The sequence below is a fragment of the Ipomoea triloba genome, chromosome 6 (assembly GCF_003576645.1).
Source record: "Ipomoea triloba cultivar NCNSP0323 chromosome 6, ASM357664v1".
In the NCBI taxonomy this organism is placed as follows: Eukaryota; Viridiplantae; Streptophyta; class Magnoliopsida; order Solanales; family Convolvulaceae; genus Ipomoea; species Ipomoea triloba.
In genome coordinates this window covers 10903739-10918554 of record NC_044921.1, presented here as the reverse complement: position 1 = coordinate 10918554, position 14816 = coordinate 10903739, and the positions used below count along the sequence as shown (strand labels likewise).

Below are 14816 nucleotides of genomic sequence, written 5' to 3'. Positions count from 1 at the left end.
TAAGATACCCTGCTCAGTTTTCAATCTCATTAGAGTATGGGTGTAGAAAATCCTGAAGGATATTGATACCATGGAGACAAGAATGCAGGGACCAAGAAGCCTTTGGAAAGGATAGGAGACATGGAGACACTACCATCATCAACCATCCCACTTCCTCACATGCACTTCACATTCCTACAAACTAATCAAAAATCAAAATAATTACCAACCATTATTATTCACTATTCAGCACCTTCAAAGAGTCTCTAGTAGGGTCACCATGTCCATAAAACAAACCCTTTTATCACCATCCATCTAACTGTGACAAGGATGAAGTATTTCAACAGATATGCATTTCTTATCTCGGTTCTTCTTTGTTCTAAAGATAAAGCATCAATACTATCTTTTCAGGAAAAGACATATTCCAACTCATTAGCCTCTCGCATACATAATCTAAGCAAATCAAGACATGGGGTAAACAAGTATGGAGTAACATTTTTTGCTGCTATTCAATGAATTTCAGCAGGCATGGCATCAGTACTCCATTATTAGCAGTGCAACTAATCAATTGGAGATTTGAAGGAGAGATGTCATGCAAATCAGCAAATGTAAGAAAATAGTAGCATAAATTGGAAGACTCTAAAGTAGTAGCATCAACGTTTATAGTATACAGAACTTTCAAACAGGAGGTATGAGAAACATATGATGCCAAATTCATGTTATAAGATGCCATGTCAAACCACATCTTCAACCTTTGGCGTAAGTCTCTTATCGAGGCACAGAAAGACCTAATTCTGTAAAGAAAAAGAGAAAGGTACTGCATAAGCAACAAATCCACCAAGTCATATCCTACCAACATCAGAAATTTTAATTCTTCAAGAAATCAATCACCAACAGAATATAGTTTAGGCAATATTCGTTCAGGTTGTAAGAAATAAACTGCATCTATTTCTATTCTTCTTTTAACTCTTATTCGAGAACCCACATCAAGATATAAGCAACAAATAGAGGACTAATGTTTTTAAGACATGGTAGATCACCAGAGGGTATTGGCTGAAAAGCTGACAAATCTTAAGCATATATCAGCAGACATTCTTGCATTTCAGTTTGCAATATTCTTTTTACCTGCTAAGCGGAACATCATTTATTCCTACTCTTCACGTTGCTCAATCTAAGAATATGTTAGGCCAACCAAGGACTTAACTGTAATATAGGGGAGGCTTAAACAAAAGTGAACTCTGGCTTGGATGCTGTAACTGAAGTAGAAAGTGTAAGTAGTTATCCATATTAGGGCTGATCACCTTAAAGGGAAGTAATTGCCAGTAAACGTCAAGGAAAAGAAACCAGGCAATAAATACCTACTAGTTAAGAATTGGCTTGAACTTCTAATTCCCCTTAGGCTACTTGAAGCTGTTTCAAGCTGTGGCTAAGCTAAAGAAAGTAGGTATATAGAACTTAGAAGGCAGTTGTATGTCTTCTAAACCTTGGATGTATGAGTATTTGACTTTAGCATTTGATCTTTATTCCTATAAAGGATTTTCCCTAGTATTAATGACATTTGCAGTCCCATCATTCCTGACAGATGAAGGAATAGAGCAAGGGGCAGAACCACAAATCCTTCTCAAGTAATGGGTTTTTGAGAGTGCCAGTTTTGCTGGCCAGAACTTTCTCTGGTACAGATCAATTGAAAAGTACAACATAAAAAAAATGCCTCTGATCTAGAAAAGAAATTTTAGTATAGTTGCAGAAAAATCTAGAGAAAAAAAAATACCGACAGACAAATAAGCTCAATAGATAAGTGATCACACAACCCACAGGGACATTGTGTCTAGGGACAGAATTTCATTACAAAATTCAATATATACATCATTGGTGAAGAATTCTCAATTAACTGAACAATAGAAAATTAGGGGAGCTATAAGTTACTACCAGCATAAACATGATTATGAAACTTACTAAAAACTATTTATTTTGCTACAAACTATTCCTATTCCATGGATGCCTTGGGTTTCAAAAACCACTAATGACTAATATCCCAATGCTACAATGTATTTTACACTTCTTTCCAAATTGTGTTCAAAACAAAGATTTTCCAGAGAATTAAAGGAATACATTTGATGTGAACAAGGATCTAAGAGCTTCGTCAGCTGATGAGTTACAAGTTCCTGACTGTCCCGTGACAAGAGCTTGAGCTAAAAGGATAGCAACTACCATGTTAAGAGTGGTTCGTGAGGCCGTCAAAGTTGCACCAAGTCTAAGTGAAAGGAAGGACATGAATTTGATCCAAATTGGATTGAGTAGGACTAGCAATGAGATGCTAGGCAGCTCGCAGGGTGTTTCAAAAACTTAAAACTCTGTAACCTTCCTCAATAACAATCTTATAGGGAATCTTTAAGATTTTGGATGGAACCTTTAAAGTTTCATAAATACACCCTGGTTTAGCTTCAAAAGTTTCAGCTAAGAATTTCAAGTTTCAAAACAGAACCTTTAAAGTTTTAACCCTGTTAAACTCGTGAGGCCCTCCAAGGTGCACGAGTCTGGGTGAAAGGAAGGACCTGAATTTGATGCAAGTTGGACCGAGCAGGACAAGCAGTGAGACACAATGCAACCCGTGAGGTGTTTCAAAAACTTAAAGCTCTGTAATCTTCCTCAACAAACAATCTTCCTCAGCAAACAATATTATAGCGGAATCTTTAGTGTTTTGGACATAACCTTTAAAGTTTCTTAAATACACCCTGTTCTAACTTCAAAAGTTTCAATAGAGAGTTAAAGACTTTTAAGTTTTGAAATGGAACCTTTAACCTTCCAAACCTTGTTGGACTCTATTCAATGGAAGTTTTAAGGTTCCTTTCTCAAGTCTTCTAGCCATGTTTTCATCTTCTGCTCAACTTTGTTTACTATTCCATGCTTTATTCACTAATACCTTGTGCTACTTTGACTTGTACTTTAAGGGGTCTTTAAATAGCCCTATTCTTCTGCTTGAAAAAAGAATTTTGACATTATGAGATATTGAAAAAAAAAACTAGAGAGGTTTTCTCTTGAACCTTTGAGACTTCAAACCAACTTGTAGATTTCATTACTTATGAAGGTCTTCTTTCTAGTGGTGTTTTGGATTCTACCCCTTTTGAGTTGCTTCAACAAGTCTTGTAGAGCTTCAGAAGTAAAACCTATTTGCTTGATTTGGAAAACTTGGAACCTAAATTTGACTAGTAGTGTCAGTTACCACAATGAGTATTGTGGGGGTTGCACCAACCTTAGAAAAAGGAAATTAGTATTCCTATAGTTTTTGTGGCTTAATGGTATGTCCAGGTAATATATTACAAGCAGATGTTTCCCTTGTACATAGGAGATTACTTAGGTACATAAAATGGCAATGTCTGCATGTTACCTAGGCACTTTCAGCCAAGGGGCCAATGACATGTCCAGAATTCCTATTGACCCCATCCAGATATGTTTCACTTTGTTTTCCATTAATCTTTTCACGCTTATATCCTACTTCTAGAGTTCTAGTACCATAAATTTCATTAAATTTCAAAAAACAAATTCTCCTGGTTAGCAGAAACACTAAATGGTTCTCGCCTCATCCAAATATTTGAGTCTCTCATTCATCAATCCATCTCTAGCAGAATAACTATATTGACTGGTCTTCATGTCATCTAAATATTTGACTCTATTGTTTAATGTTTATCAATCCATCCCAGCAGAATAACCAGTACTTGAAAGAGGCACAACTTGTTACATTGCATCAACAACTTTTTAGCCCCATAGAACAAAAATATATTTCATAAAATGTCCAACAGACATCATATATAGGACTGGGCTCAAAATTAGAAACCTAACAATGGTGGAGCCCCCATAGTAATGTGTGAAGATTAAAAACCAACTGCAAGGTGAAATGATCTTTTGATTGAAAAAATCTCAGCAAGGCCACAATCATACTTTTTCTTTCAAGCTCAAACTTGATTTGGTAATGATTTCTGAAATCTAACAAAACAAGAAGAGCATGCCTCAAAAAATGGGCATTAATTCTTCCTCAGAAATGTTACTAGAGCTGATTCTACATGCATTATCAAACAAAAACTAGACCCCATCATCAGTTTCTTATTACTGCAAATGTGCCTAATACAACACATCATAATTCCAAGCTTAAGCATTAGGAGCTATAAGTGTCTTAAATGGTTTCACAAAAGCAATAGTTTATTCTAAAATGTTATCAACATACTGGTGTTTTCTGTTAAATTTACTCCTTTTTTTTTTGAAAATGTTAAATTTACTCCATATTCAGAGCAAAAGAGGTGAACAGGTATTATCTCTAAATTCATTTGAACAAAAAACATTCATACTGTCCAAAATATCAACTTATTTGTTCAAAAGAAATTTCATAGAGATTAGAGGACAAAATTGAAGTTCTTCAACCAAATGTCAAAGAAAGACTTGCTTACAAAACCCAATATAGTGAAGAAGAATTGCTTACAGATAGATACATTACAAAATAGGTATCAAACTCCTGGATTGGCACTGCAGAGCATACCCTGAGACAACGAGCGGGAGCACTTAGAGTCGAGGCCGAGGCAAGAGGTGAGGCGGGCAGAAGAGACGGCGGAGTAGAGCGGTAGCAGGGATTGAAGAGCACCCATTTGAGGCAATGGCCTGAAGTTCAAAAACAAAGGTTAAAATTCAAAACTTAGATTCAGCAATAAAAAATGGGTTAGCACTTGTGACTTACCTAGGAAGCGTCGGAAGGGAGCTAGTACTCTGAAGGGAAAAATTGGGCTTTAGTGTGGGTTTGGAGACTGTAGATCTGATTAGATTAAAGGCTGGTCTTGACAAGGTGCGGCAGCGAGACGCCATTGGAGAGAGTTGCTAGTCCTGGAGGGCTTCCTCTAGGGTTTAGGCTTCAGAATTCAGAAAGAGACGGGGTTTTGGGGAGGTTTTGGTCTTACACATGAGTCAAAAAAAGAAAAATTTATTTTAATTATATTTATATAAGAATATCAAATAATTTTTTTAAACACTCATGATTCTTTACAAGGTTTCAAATCAATTTGGTTGATTTCAGATTCAGTAAATTTGTTACTTAGTTCTTTATCATTTGGTTTTCACTTTTCAGATATTTCTAAACAAGAATGGTAAAATAGGACAACTCGCGACATGTTGAGAATATTTTGGCATTAACCCCATCATACAAAGTCCAATTTATGTATCAATGGAAAGTCAAGGAAGTCCTCTAAACCTTTCATGTTGAGCACTTTCAGAGGTTCAAGACACATTAATGCTAGAAAATCAAATGAACTTGATGAGCCTCGAGGATACCACCCCTGCGACACGTCAATAGTGTTTTAGTCAATCTCCTTCATAGGATGTCTAATCAAGGTAATTGAAGTGTCTATGGAATGTTAAGAGAATGCTCTACAACTTTCATGTTTTGAATTCCTAACATTTTTTAATGACAAAATCTAGAGTGAAGCTCCTATCTGTGCACAATTTTCCATTTTCCTACTTTTGCCAATCATTGGAGTTTTATTGTTGATGTAGTTGTACCACACGTGCTTTGACACTCCATAGCAGCTGAAAATCATCCTAAGGGGGTATCATTAACCCTTCATTCTCACCCTTTATGCTTAAATTTATTTATTTATTTATTTTTACATTGAGGAGTGAGGACAATGTAACCTTTTATAAAGTGTGGGGTGGGGAATTAATTATGAGGATTATTGGCATAATTGTTGTACCAATTGACACGGTTTGAAAAATGATTATGAAAGTTATAATTTCTTTGCTCGAATAAAGCATGCTTCATAAGTGGTGTCCTAACAATCTCATAAGTGGAACATGTAGGAGTAAACTTTGAAACTGAGATGTGGGAATTGTAGGACCACACTTGCACACACCCATTATGACTTCTAGAATCATGCTTTTTCTTCGGTTATTTTTACTTGATATCCTTTTCCTTTTCTCTTGTTCCTTTGTCTTCCTCCTCTGTCTTGTCTTTATATCAATGCATGTGTCTAGTTGGCTTTACTTGAAGGATGGAACACACAAGCTTGGTTTGATGGCTTGTAAGGTGATAAGTTCTTGTTTAATCCAATCTTGTGTGACATAAGGCAAATAGAGAGCATATAAGGTTAGTTTTATCCCCTTTTCTAATGTGGAAGACGCAATTTATGTGATTGTACGAATGTAGAAAAGATAATTTACCTCAACACTCATTGAGCCTATCATGGTCTTTTGAAAACAATTCCTTGGTATGTAGACAGTTGAGGGATGAAGAATTGCCAAACCAGGTTATGTTGGATACTCTAGACATGTGGATTCAAGTGCATGATCTTCCCATGGGCTACACTACGAATGTTGTCCTCGAACAGATGCAAACTTTATTAGGGTTTTTGTTAAATATGATGAAAGACAACTGAGTGGCTATCTGAAGGCCTTTTATCGTATACGAGTCTCTATACATGTTGCCTGACCTCTCAAGCGCCGAATGAAACTCATTAAACGCGATAAGACATGGTGTTGGATAGTATTCAAGTATGAGCGTTTGCATGCGTTTTGTTTTTTCTGCGGTATTTTAGGGCATACGGAGAAGTTTTGTTTGAAGGCTAGGGAATCGAATATCCCTATTGCGCAGTATCTATATGGTGCAGCGTTGAGGGCTGGGTGGGGTCAGGGTCCTCGGCCAATAGGAGAGCGTTGGCTTGTCCCTTTTGGGGGACCATCTGGAGGTGATATGGAGACGGATCGGACTGGTGCTCAAGACCGTGACCTCTCGTTGGTGGTGGAGTGCGGGCCGACTTGCGGGCTTCGGCTCACTTTGACAGTCCTACCTCCAACCCGATCAAACTCATCAATGAGACAACGCTTTAAGGGAACATTAGCTTGTTCACTGCTGGAAGCCCCATCACTGTCACCCAAATCAAAAATTTTATCCTTCTCCATTTCCTTATACATAGCATCCAGTCCACAACTTCCATTATCATCACGCACAACACCATCCTGAAAGAAAATATATCAGATCCAGAAAATTACACAAAAAAAAACACACACACACACACACACACAAAAACAGTAGGAAAAAACCTCAGAATTGTCTTGAAAATCCAACCAATCACCACCATTAGTAGCAACAAAATCACCTTCATTTCTATCAATTAAACCTGAACAATGTTGGGTCAAGACTACCTCATCCCTACAGATTCTCAACACTGTAAAAGCTGAACAGTAACTGCCCACTTGATCTTTTTTCATGACAATTTGAAATAACATAGACATCCCACGAAGAGCAGCTATTTCATTAGGAATAACTTGAACACCCTACAACAAATCAAATAACCCCAGCATATAAATAAGAGTCATTTCCATTTTTTGTCCTACTGTTATTGGGGCATTGCCAATTTTAGTCCACTTCATTAATTTTTTGTCACAATGCGGCCAGTTTTATTTAGTCATTGCCACTTTTAGTCCACTATTAAAATTTTCGTCAAATGACCGTCCAAAACAAGGGTATTTTTGGTATTTTCATGCTTTAGTCATCTCCTTGACCCTTTGCAGTGGGTTTCCTTACACATTTTCATCCAATGAAGAGGTTCGGCGAAAGCCATGTGAGCCACATTACAAAGCCATGAGTTTCACCGGACCTCTTCATTGGATGAAAATGTGTAAGGAAAACCACTACTAAGGGTAAAGGAGATGATCAAAGCATGAAAAAGCCAAAATACCTCTGTTTTGGACAGTTATTTGACAAAAATTTTAACAGTGGACTCAAAGTGGCAATGACTAAATGAGACTGGCCACAATGTGGCAAAAATTAATGAATTGGACTAAAATTAGTAATGCCCCAATAACAGTAGGACCAAAAATAGAAATCTCTCTATTTACAATGTAGTCTCTGTTCATAACTACTTTTTCAACCTAATGAAGCACAAAGAGTCAACAGTTGCCTCCACTAAGGTTCAAACCCACTTCCATCATCCATGTGGGAGTGTTAACCGGGACATCGTATGCCACTAGACCACAAGGTCTTTGGCATAGAAATCTCTATAAATAACTAATAAACAACTAATAATAATCACTATAATTATTAATTAGAAGTTTTTACCTCAGGATATTTGCCCTTTAATTCACCTGCTGACATACCTACCAAACTTGCACATTCACGGTCCCAAATAAGCATCAGTGCATCACCAGTATGATCAGCAACTCGAACTATCAATTTATACCTTAAAATGCCTTCATGCCAAGAATTTTTACAACCAACACAATACATCATACCACCACTTTCACTCAGCTTTCTCTTGCACGAATTTGACTTGCAAGAAATATAATACCAATCCAACAGACTTTCCACACCAGTTATTGTGCCAGCAACCCAATAATCCCCCAACTATGCAAAGCAAAAAAATAGATTTGACACTTAAAAAGGTATAAGCTGCCTAAGTTAAGTAAACTAAAACAATACACTTAAATACATCTTTCTTTTTATAGATGTCCACAATAGAAGTAATGAACACATTAGTAGAACCAACACCATTAATGGGGAACACAACAACAAGCCTAGAAGCTGATTTAATACACCTTAGAGGGTTATAATCACCCCTGAAACTAAAAAGAACAAAAACAATAGCAAAAATCAGAATCAGAATAGTTAAAAAGGTTAATGAAAAAAAATTAGAAATGCAAACTGACCTGTTTTTGAAATTAACAAACTCCTTAGAGGTATGAGTGAAGAACAGTTGAGTAGCATCAAACAAACTGCAAATACGCACTTCACCATCTGAAAAAAAAAAAGAAGAGAGAATGAAGACAAATTTAAAAAGTAGAAAACAGAAATAAGAATTAAGTTGTAAATCACATAATGAACACTCACTATCCATGAATTTAGCTCGGCAAAATTGGATGATTAGTATCACTGGATCAACAATGGTAGAGTTGTAATAAGGAATTAGTTGATCAACATGTTCATCCCAAAGGGTACAGTGAATATGCCTTTTTACGGAAAAAACTAAGTTAAAACACTGAAAATATAACCTAAACTTCTATGTGAATTAGATAATATAAAAAATAGAATTACCTAACATCTTCAAGAACAAAGTCAATTAGTCTTGTTTGTTTTCCACCAATCACTCTCTCCATTAGGTGTAAACTTCCACTATTCGACCAATGACATCTATATAAATAGAAGCACAATATTAGACACTGAAAACAGAATGTAGCAATACTAAAAAAATAGTAACAAAATCATATTAAGATGAACTTTTCTAGAGTATTACCAAATAAGACTTTTTCATCTATTCCTTGTTTTGAAAGAATACACTTGAAACTCTTGAAACAGAACATTATTTTGGGAAAGTTCATACGCTTATACTCCTTTACAACAGTATCATGCTTGAACTTTATCATATAACACAAAGTGTTTGTTTTATACTTGAAAAAGTTAGTGATGCATAGGAAATTTCGAATGCCATAAACTTGTCCCTCCTTAAACATATTCTTATACTTGGAAACAATGAATAAACTGTCCCTATAGCAGATAAACAAAAAAAATTAATAGTAACATATCAACGAAAAAACAACACAAAATAATACATGCATGAATATCAAACCTCTGATCATGAAAAATGCATTCATGGCTCCTAATGGACTTTTCTTGATTGCTTTTAGTGACAAAATAACTCCTAACACACATCAACCTTATGGCTTTAGTGGTCTGTTGTCGATGTAGCTGAGTTGCAACAATGAACTGCCCAGACATGCTGCAACACCTTGAAGTGATCTCTTTTCGTTATTCTACAAACAGATGAAGTTTTTAAATTTTGGGATTCGGTTGCTAAGTGTTTGCTTACATATTTTGAGTTACGTTATGCATGTATATATAGTGGTGGAAGTAAAATAGTAGAAGTCTACCACTGACTGTGGTAGACATTAAAAAAATAAAAAAAAACAATAAAATAATAACATAAAAGTACAATGAACAGCAGGCCCATACCTTTTCATTCAGAAAATCACACCACCTGAGCCCAATACCACATCAACTCCATAATAGGCCACTACTCTAATTGGACTCTTCAAAGATTCACTTGGATTCTGCAAATAAACAGGCGAGAAATACACAGATTTCAAATGCAAGACTGAGTGGAAAATGGACCAAGTCAAAGGGAATTTGCAAAAAATTAAAATAAAAAATTAAAATAAAAACGATGCCGTATTGAATTGCCTTTAAAAAAATAATAATAAAATCATGAGTGAGAGAATTGAATTACTTTTAAATAACAACTGCTCATTTGTTTACTTAAATGTTACCTGTAATACCTAAATCAGTACTTCAGAGCCCAGCCCATACTCAATTGACCACTTTCACAAGCAACCTACCCACTTAGAGTACTAACTCTACAAAACAGCCCATTACCTACAATTCAGCCTACAATTACAAATTTAAAGAGGCGGGAATTTAAATAATTTGACTTGCATAACCCATCAAACCAAAATAAAAATGCAAAAACACGTGGAGGCCTTTCATTGGCTGGTTCCCAGCTCCCTTTATATATATAAAGATACTAAAATATTAAATATTAACCTAAAAAATGTCTAGATTTTGTACAATTTAAGGTTATTTTGCTCAAAACGATGTTGTTTTTAGTGAAACAACCCATTAAAAAAAAGAACAATAGTTAATTAGCCGACTAGGCGGCTTAGTGATAATTGCATTTATGTACATGTTTTCACCCCATATATAAGCCTATTTTGAGTGATAAATACTTTGATTTTATGCAAAATGTGCCTTAATTCATTTGTTTATATCTTTAGGTGCATAAATTGTTAAATTGAATACAATGTATGCCTTTCGGAGCATTTTGAATGAATCTCGTGCGAATGGGAGCCAAGGTGAAGCTAAGAGGATGACTAAAACACTTCCAAAGGAGTCAAAGAGTGGCACTTGTAATAGATTTGATTACAAGAACAAAACAATGGAAAAGTGGAGCAAAAGATCAAAGAATTGTAATTCCCGCTACCATGGCGACATCTCAGTAATCGGACCATATCTCTTCCTAGGATTATCCAAATGAGCTGATTCTTGAACCATTGGAAAAACGATTTCAAGGGCTTCAACTCTTATGAAGACATCAAAGTGTAAATCGGAAGGGAAAATGGTCAAAATCAGCCTACAAGTCAGAACAGTGTTGCAGGAGGAAGCTAGACGCGTCGAGAGTTGGCAGAATGCCATGTTTTGGGCACTGTAATGTCTCGACGCGTCGAGAAGTCGCAGATCCGAAATTTTTACTGCGCGTAATTGTCTATTTTACCCCATTCTCCACCCCACTATAAAAGCTTCATTTCTTCTCAACCCTAGGGGGTTAGGGCTGCGATTTTGGAAGACAAAAGGGAGTGAAGAGGAGTGATTCTTCACACTCCAAAGGTGGAAGGAGGGATCCCACACCTTGGAAGAAGAAGAACAAAAGCTTTGAAAGGAAGATTAGAGTATCAAGAGCTCACACCAAGAGAGGAGAAGAGATTTGAAGCACAATTTGGGAGAATTTCTTCAGCTCTTCTTTACTTATAGTTTTATTAAATCTTCATTTGAATTGATTATTGTTGAAACTATGATAGCCATGCTTGGCTAAGCTTTTATTTGGGATTTTTGGATTGAAGAGTGTTTATGAACCTTTATGCCTTGTTCTTAATTTCCTTGATGAAATATATATTTGGGTTTATATCTTGTGTTGCAATTGTGTTCTATCTTTTGATGCTTGTAATTGGTGGCCTAAATTACTTGTATCCTCCTATAATTGTGTCTTGATGGAAGTTAGGGCATATATTAGAGCAACCACATTTGCACTTGACTTTTGCACATTGGGAGATGGCATATATGTTAAGGGACTTCATTTAGATTGCCCGTTCTTGATTGATTTCTTATTATGGGTTTGAATTATGGGAGTAATTCTTTCCCAATTTTGAATGCAATCCTCCACACTTGTTTAAATCCAAATAATTGTTTCACTTTAAGTTGGCACTAGGTGATTAAACACTTGACTCCCAAAAATCTCACTCTTACTCTCTTGCATTCCTCAACTTGCTTGCTTGTTCCTTTTAATTACTTATGTTTTCATAGTCAATTATTCATCGTCTTCGTTAGGAATAGCTTCTCATGAATGAATTAGTAGCTAATGCTTGATACCCTGATTCCCTGTGGATCGATAACCTCGGAATACTCCGGACATTTGTTTGTTATGAAAATATGCTACAATCAACTAGGCGGTCACCTAACCGGCTAGCCGCCTAGACCACCATTTAAGGTTATAGATGGGTGGTCGACCGACGCCTAGCGCCTAGGCGATGATTAATCGGTGATTAGGCGGGATTTTTGCACTACTGAGTCCAAGTAAACTTGAACTTGAAAAAGAGATTCTAAAATTTTGTAAGCAACAAAAAAATGTTTAACCCGTTTTTACTATTTGCATGAATTTTGTTTTTGTTATGATTTAGGTTTGGTAAAATAAATGCTGGTAAATAAATAGTAGAGAGATAGAGAGAGATTTTTATAGTAGTTCGACTAAATCCAGCATACTCCACTCTTCTCTCAAAACTCTTAGAAGGATTGCACTATATCACATTAGTACAATGAAAGAGCACTTGAACCTTGATCACAAAGTCAACCTCAAGTCTCAGGCTTTTGACAAGACAACAATTCTTGTTACTCAACCTCTTTATTTATTTATTTATTTATTTTAAAGAAACTCTAACTTTTATTGCTTAAAAATTAAAATGTCATACATGGGCCCTAAAGTGACCCCTCAAAAGTGGGCATAATGCCTTTACACATGAACACTTCTAGCTAAAACAAAAGCCCAAAATGGGTAACAAAGATCAAACACTAGCTAAAGTAAAAAAACTTCCTATCTAAAGAGCCAAAGTAAAGCTACCACAAGTTCACCATCCATTCTAACCCATCACCCTACATTTCTATTGGGTTCCTTCCCCCCACATAGTCATACCACATGCAACATATCCAAGCACATAGAAGGAACATCGCTCCATACAAGTAGTGGGACCAATGCCCCTTTAACTCACCAATCACATCCAATTACAATCCCTTCCATCTTTCATGTACCCCCACCCTTATACCACAAGCCAACTCACCCTGTATAGATCTCTATATTTTCACCGGGGCAAGCCTTCCAACTCACAATCTAAGCAATGCTGGTACTCTACCTCTTTATACTTCACCAAGTAGAGGATAGTTGGTTGAACAAAAAAATCGATTGAATCTCCAACTTGATGTAGACTTGTCTTGAGTTATTCTAATCTTGATCTAGAATTGTAGCTTTTTGTTCTCTATCACTACTCACTAGTCGTAAAGCTTGATAGTTTGATAGCTTTTGAATTCTCTCTTGCACTTAGAAAAATAACTAGCACCCCATTTAGTTTAGAATTGAGGTATTTACAGAACCATTTGAATATGTCCGTTAGAGGAAAAACATATTCAAGCATCTATTATCTAGTGTGTAATAACCAGTGGTTCTTAGGTAGGTTGTTTTTTTTGTCAGAATTTTAGCCATAGCTTTTACTTTTAGTGTCTGATTCTTTACTTTCTGCACTGCACCTTTTGTCTTTGTCATTTGAGTAAATCTTTGTTGGTATGTATACCTAGGACTTTTAAACCTGGGTAACATTCTTCTTACATGATTTGATACTTGAGATCATCCGCTATTCATTTGAGAGTGTGCCCCGCTAAGTTCGTAAAGTAAACCTTGACTTTTTCGAAGTCTTTACTTCTTGGATCAGATCTCAGCAACCTTTCGGACTTGACTTTGCAAAAAGTCAATCCTTCACCCTTTCAGAAGTAACTAAGTATTAGGTTAGTTTTACTTTTAGTGTCCCTAACTATTCGAATAAGGTTGGACCTTCCACTATTTGACCATTTAACATTCTAGTCTTCAAGTTTCTGAACACTTACAACCCGTTTGGTTCACTGGAAAATATTTGAAGGAAATAAAATTCAAATTTCATGGAAAACAAATTACTAGGAAAGTAGATTCCATTGTTTGGTTGGTGGAAAAGAAATTACTGAGAATATGAATTCCATTGTTTGGTTAGGTTTGGAATGGTAAGGAATTATGAATATAAAGATCAATATACCCCTAAAAAGATGAATGAATAAATTAGGTGCCTTTGTAATTAAGAACCTTTTATAAGGGTAAAATAGTCCAAGCATGTTATTTTTTTCCCAAGTCTTGTGGAAAACAAAATCCCACCTCTTTGCAAAGAATTCATTTTCTAATAGAAAATGTTTTCCATCCAACCAAACAACATTTTCCTCCCCTTTTAGGAAAACATTTTCCATTTTAGATCCAACCAAACACCCCCTTAGTTTTCTAGTCTTTGACTTAACCTTCCAGATTACTATTTACAACCTTCTGAAACTAAATATCCTCAAGTTACTTATTAGATAAAGTTTACTTTCTGGTATTTTACTTTCCATTTAGTAAAATTTGTTCCTTAAGTGGACCTTTTCGGATTTACAATGAATATATTCTAAGTCTAGGAAATGAAAAATAATTGGGGATTAAAATTCCTAACTTGTTTGGCATCATCAAAATTATCAAATACACTTGTTGTTAACAATAAAACAACATACACTTGAATTGGAGAAGTTCTAGAATATGAAAAGAAAGAAGGAAATTAAATGTTAAATCTGCCAACGAGAAATTTGTTTCACACTTCACACTAAAAATTTGACCTTTGGGACAGATTGTCAAAGTTGAGGGTTGAGCTGGAATGTTTTTTCTAGCAATTAAAGTCAACGTGTCATGTTTTAGGATGAGGGGGGGGGGGGGGGGGGGGGG

At 35.8% G+C, this 14816-nt stretch overlaps 1 protein-coding gene across 3 annotated transcripts; it reads right to left on the bottom strand.

Annotated features, from left to right (window-relative positions):
• Positions 1-352: 352 nt before the first annotated feature.
• Positions 353-4905, bottom strand: LOC116021877. Of its 3 annotated transcripts, none has more exons than XR_004099091.1 (3): positions 4706-4905; positions 4454-4629; positions 353-773 (listed from the first exon to the last, which is right to left on the bottom strand). XR_004099091.1 is itself a non-coding variant. In XM_031262388.1 (3 exons), the coding sequence occupies exons 1-2, from the start codon at positions 4828-4830 to the stop codon at positions 4479-4481; spliced, it is 276 nt and encodes a 91-aa protein (XP_031118248.1). In that variant the 5' UTR covers positions 4831-4904; the 3' UTR covers positions 353-773; positions 4469-4478. The 3 variants fall into 3 exon arrangements, 2 of the variants coding, with proteins under 2 accessions (XP_031118248.1, XP_031118249.1); XM_031262388.1 differs by having other exon boundaries at positions 4469-4629; positions 4706-4904; XM_031262389.1 differs by having other exon boundaries at positions 4511-4629; positions 4706-4904.
• Positions 4906-14816: the final 9911 nt, after the last annotated feature.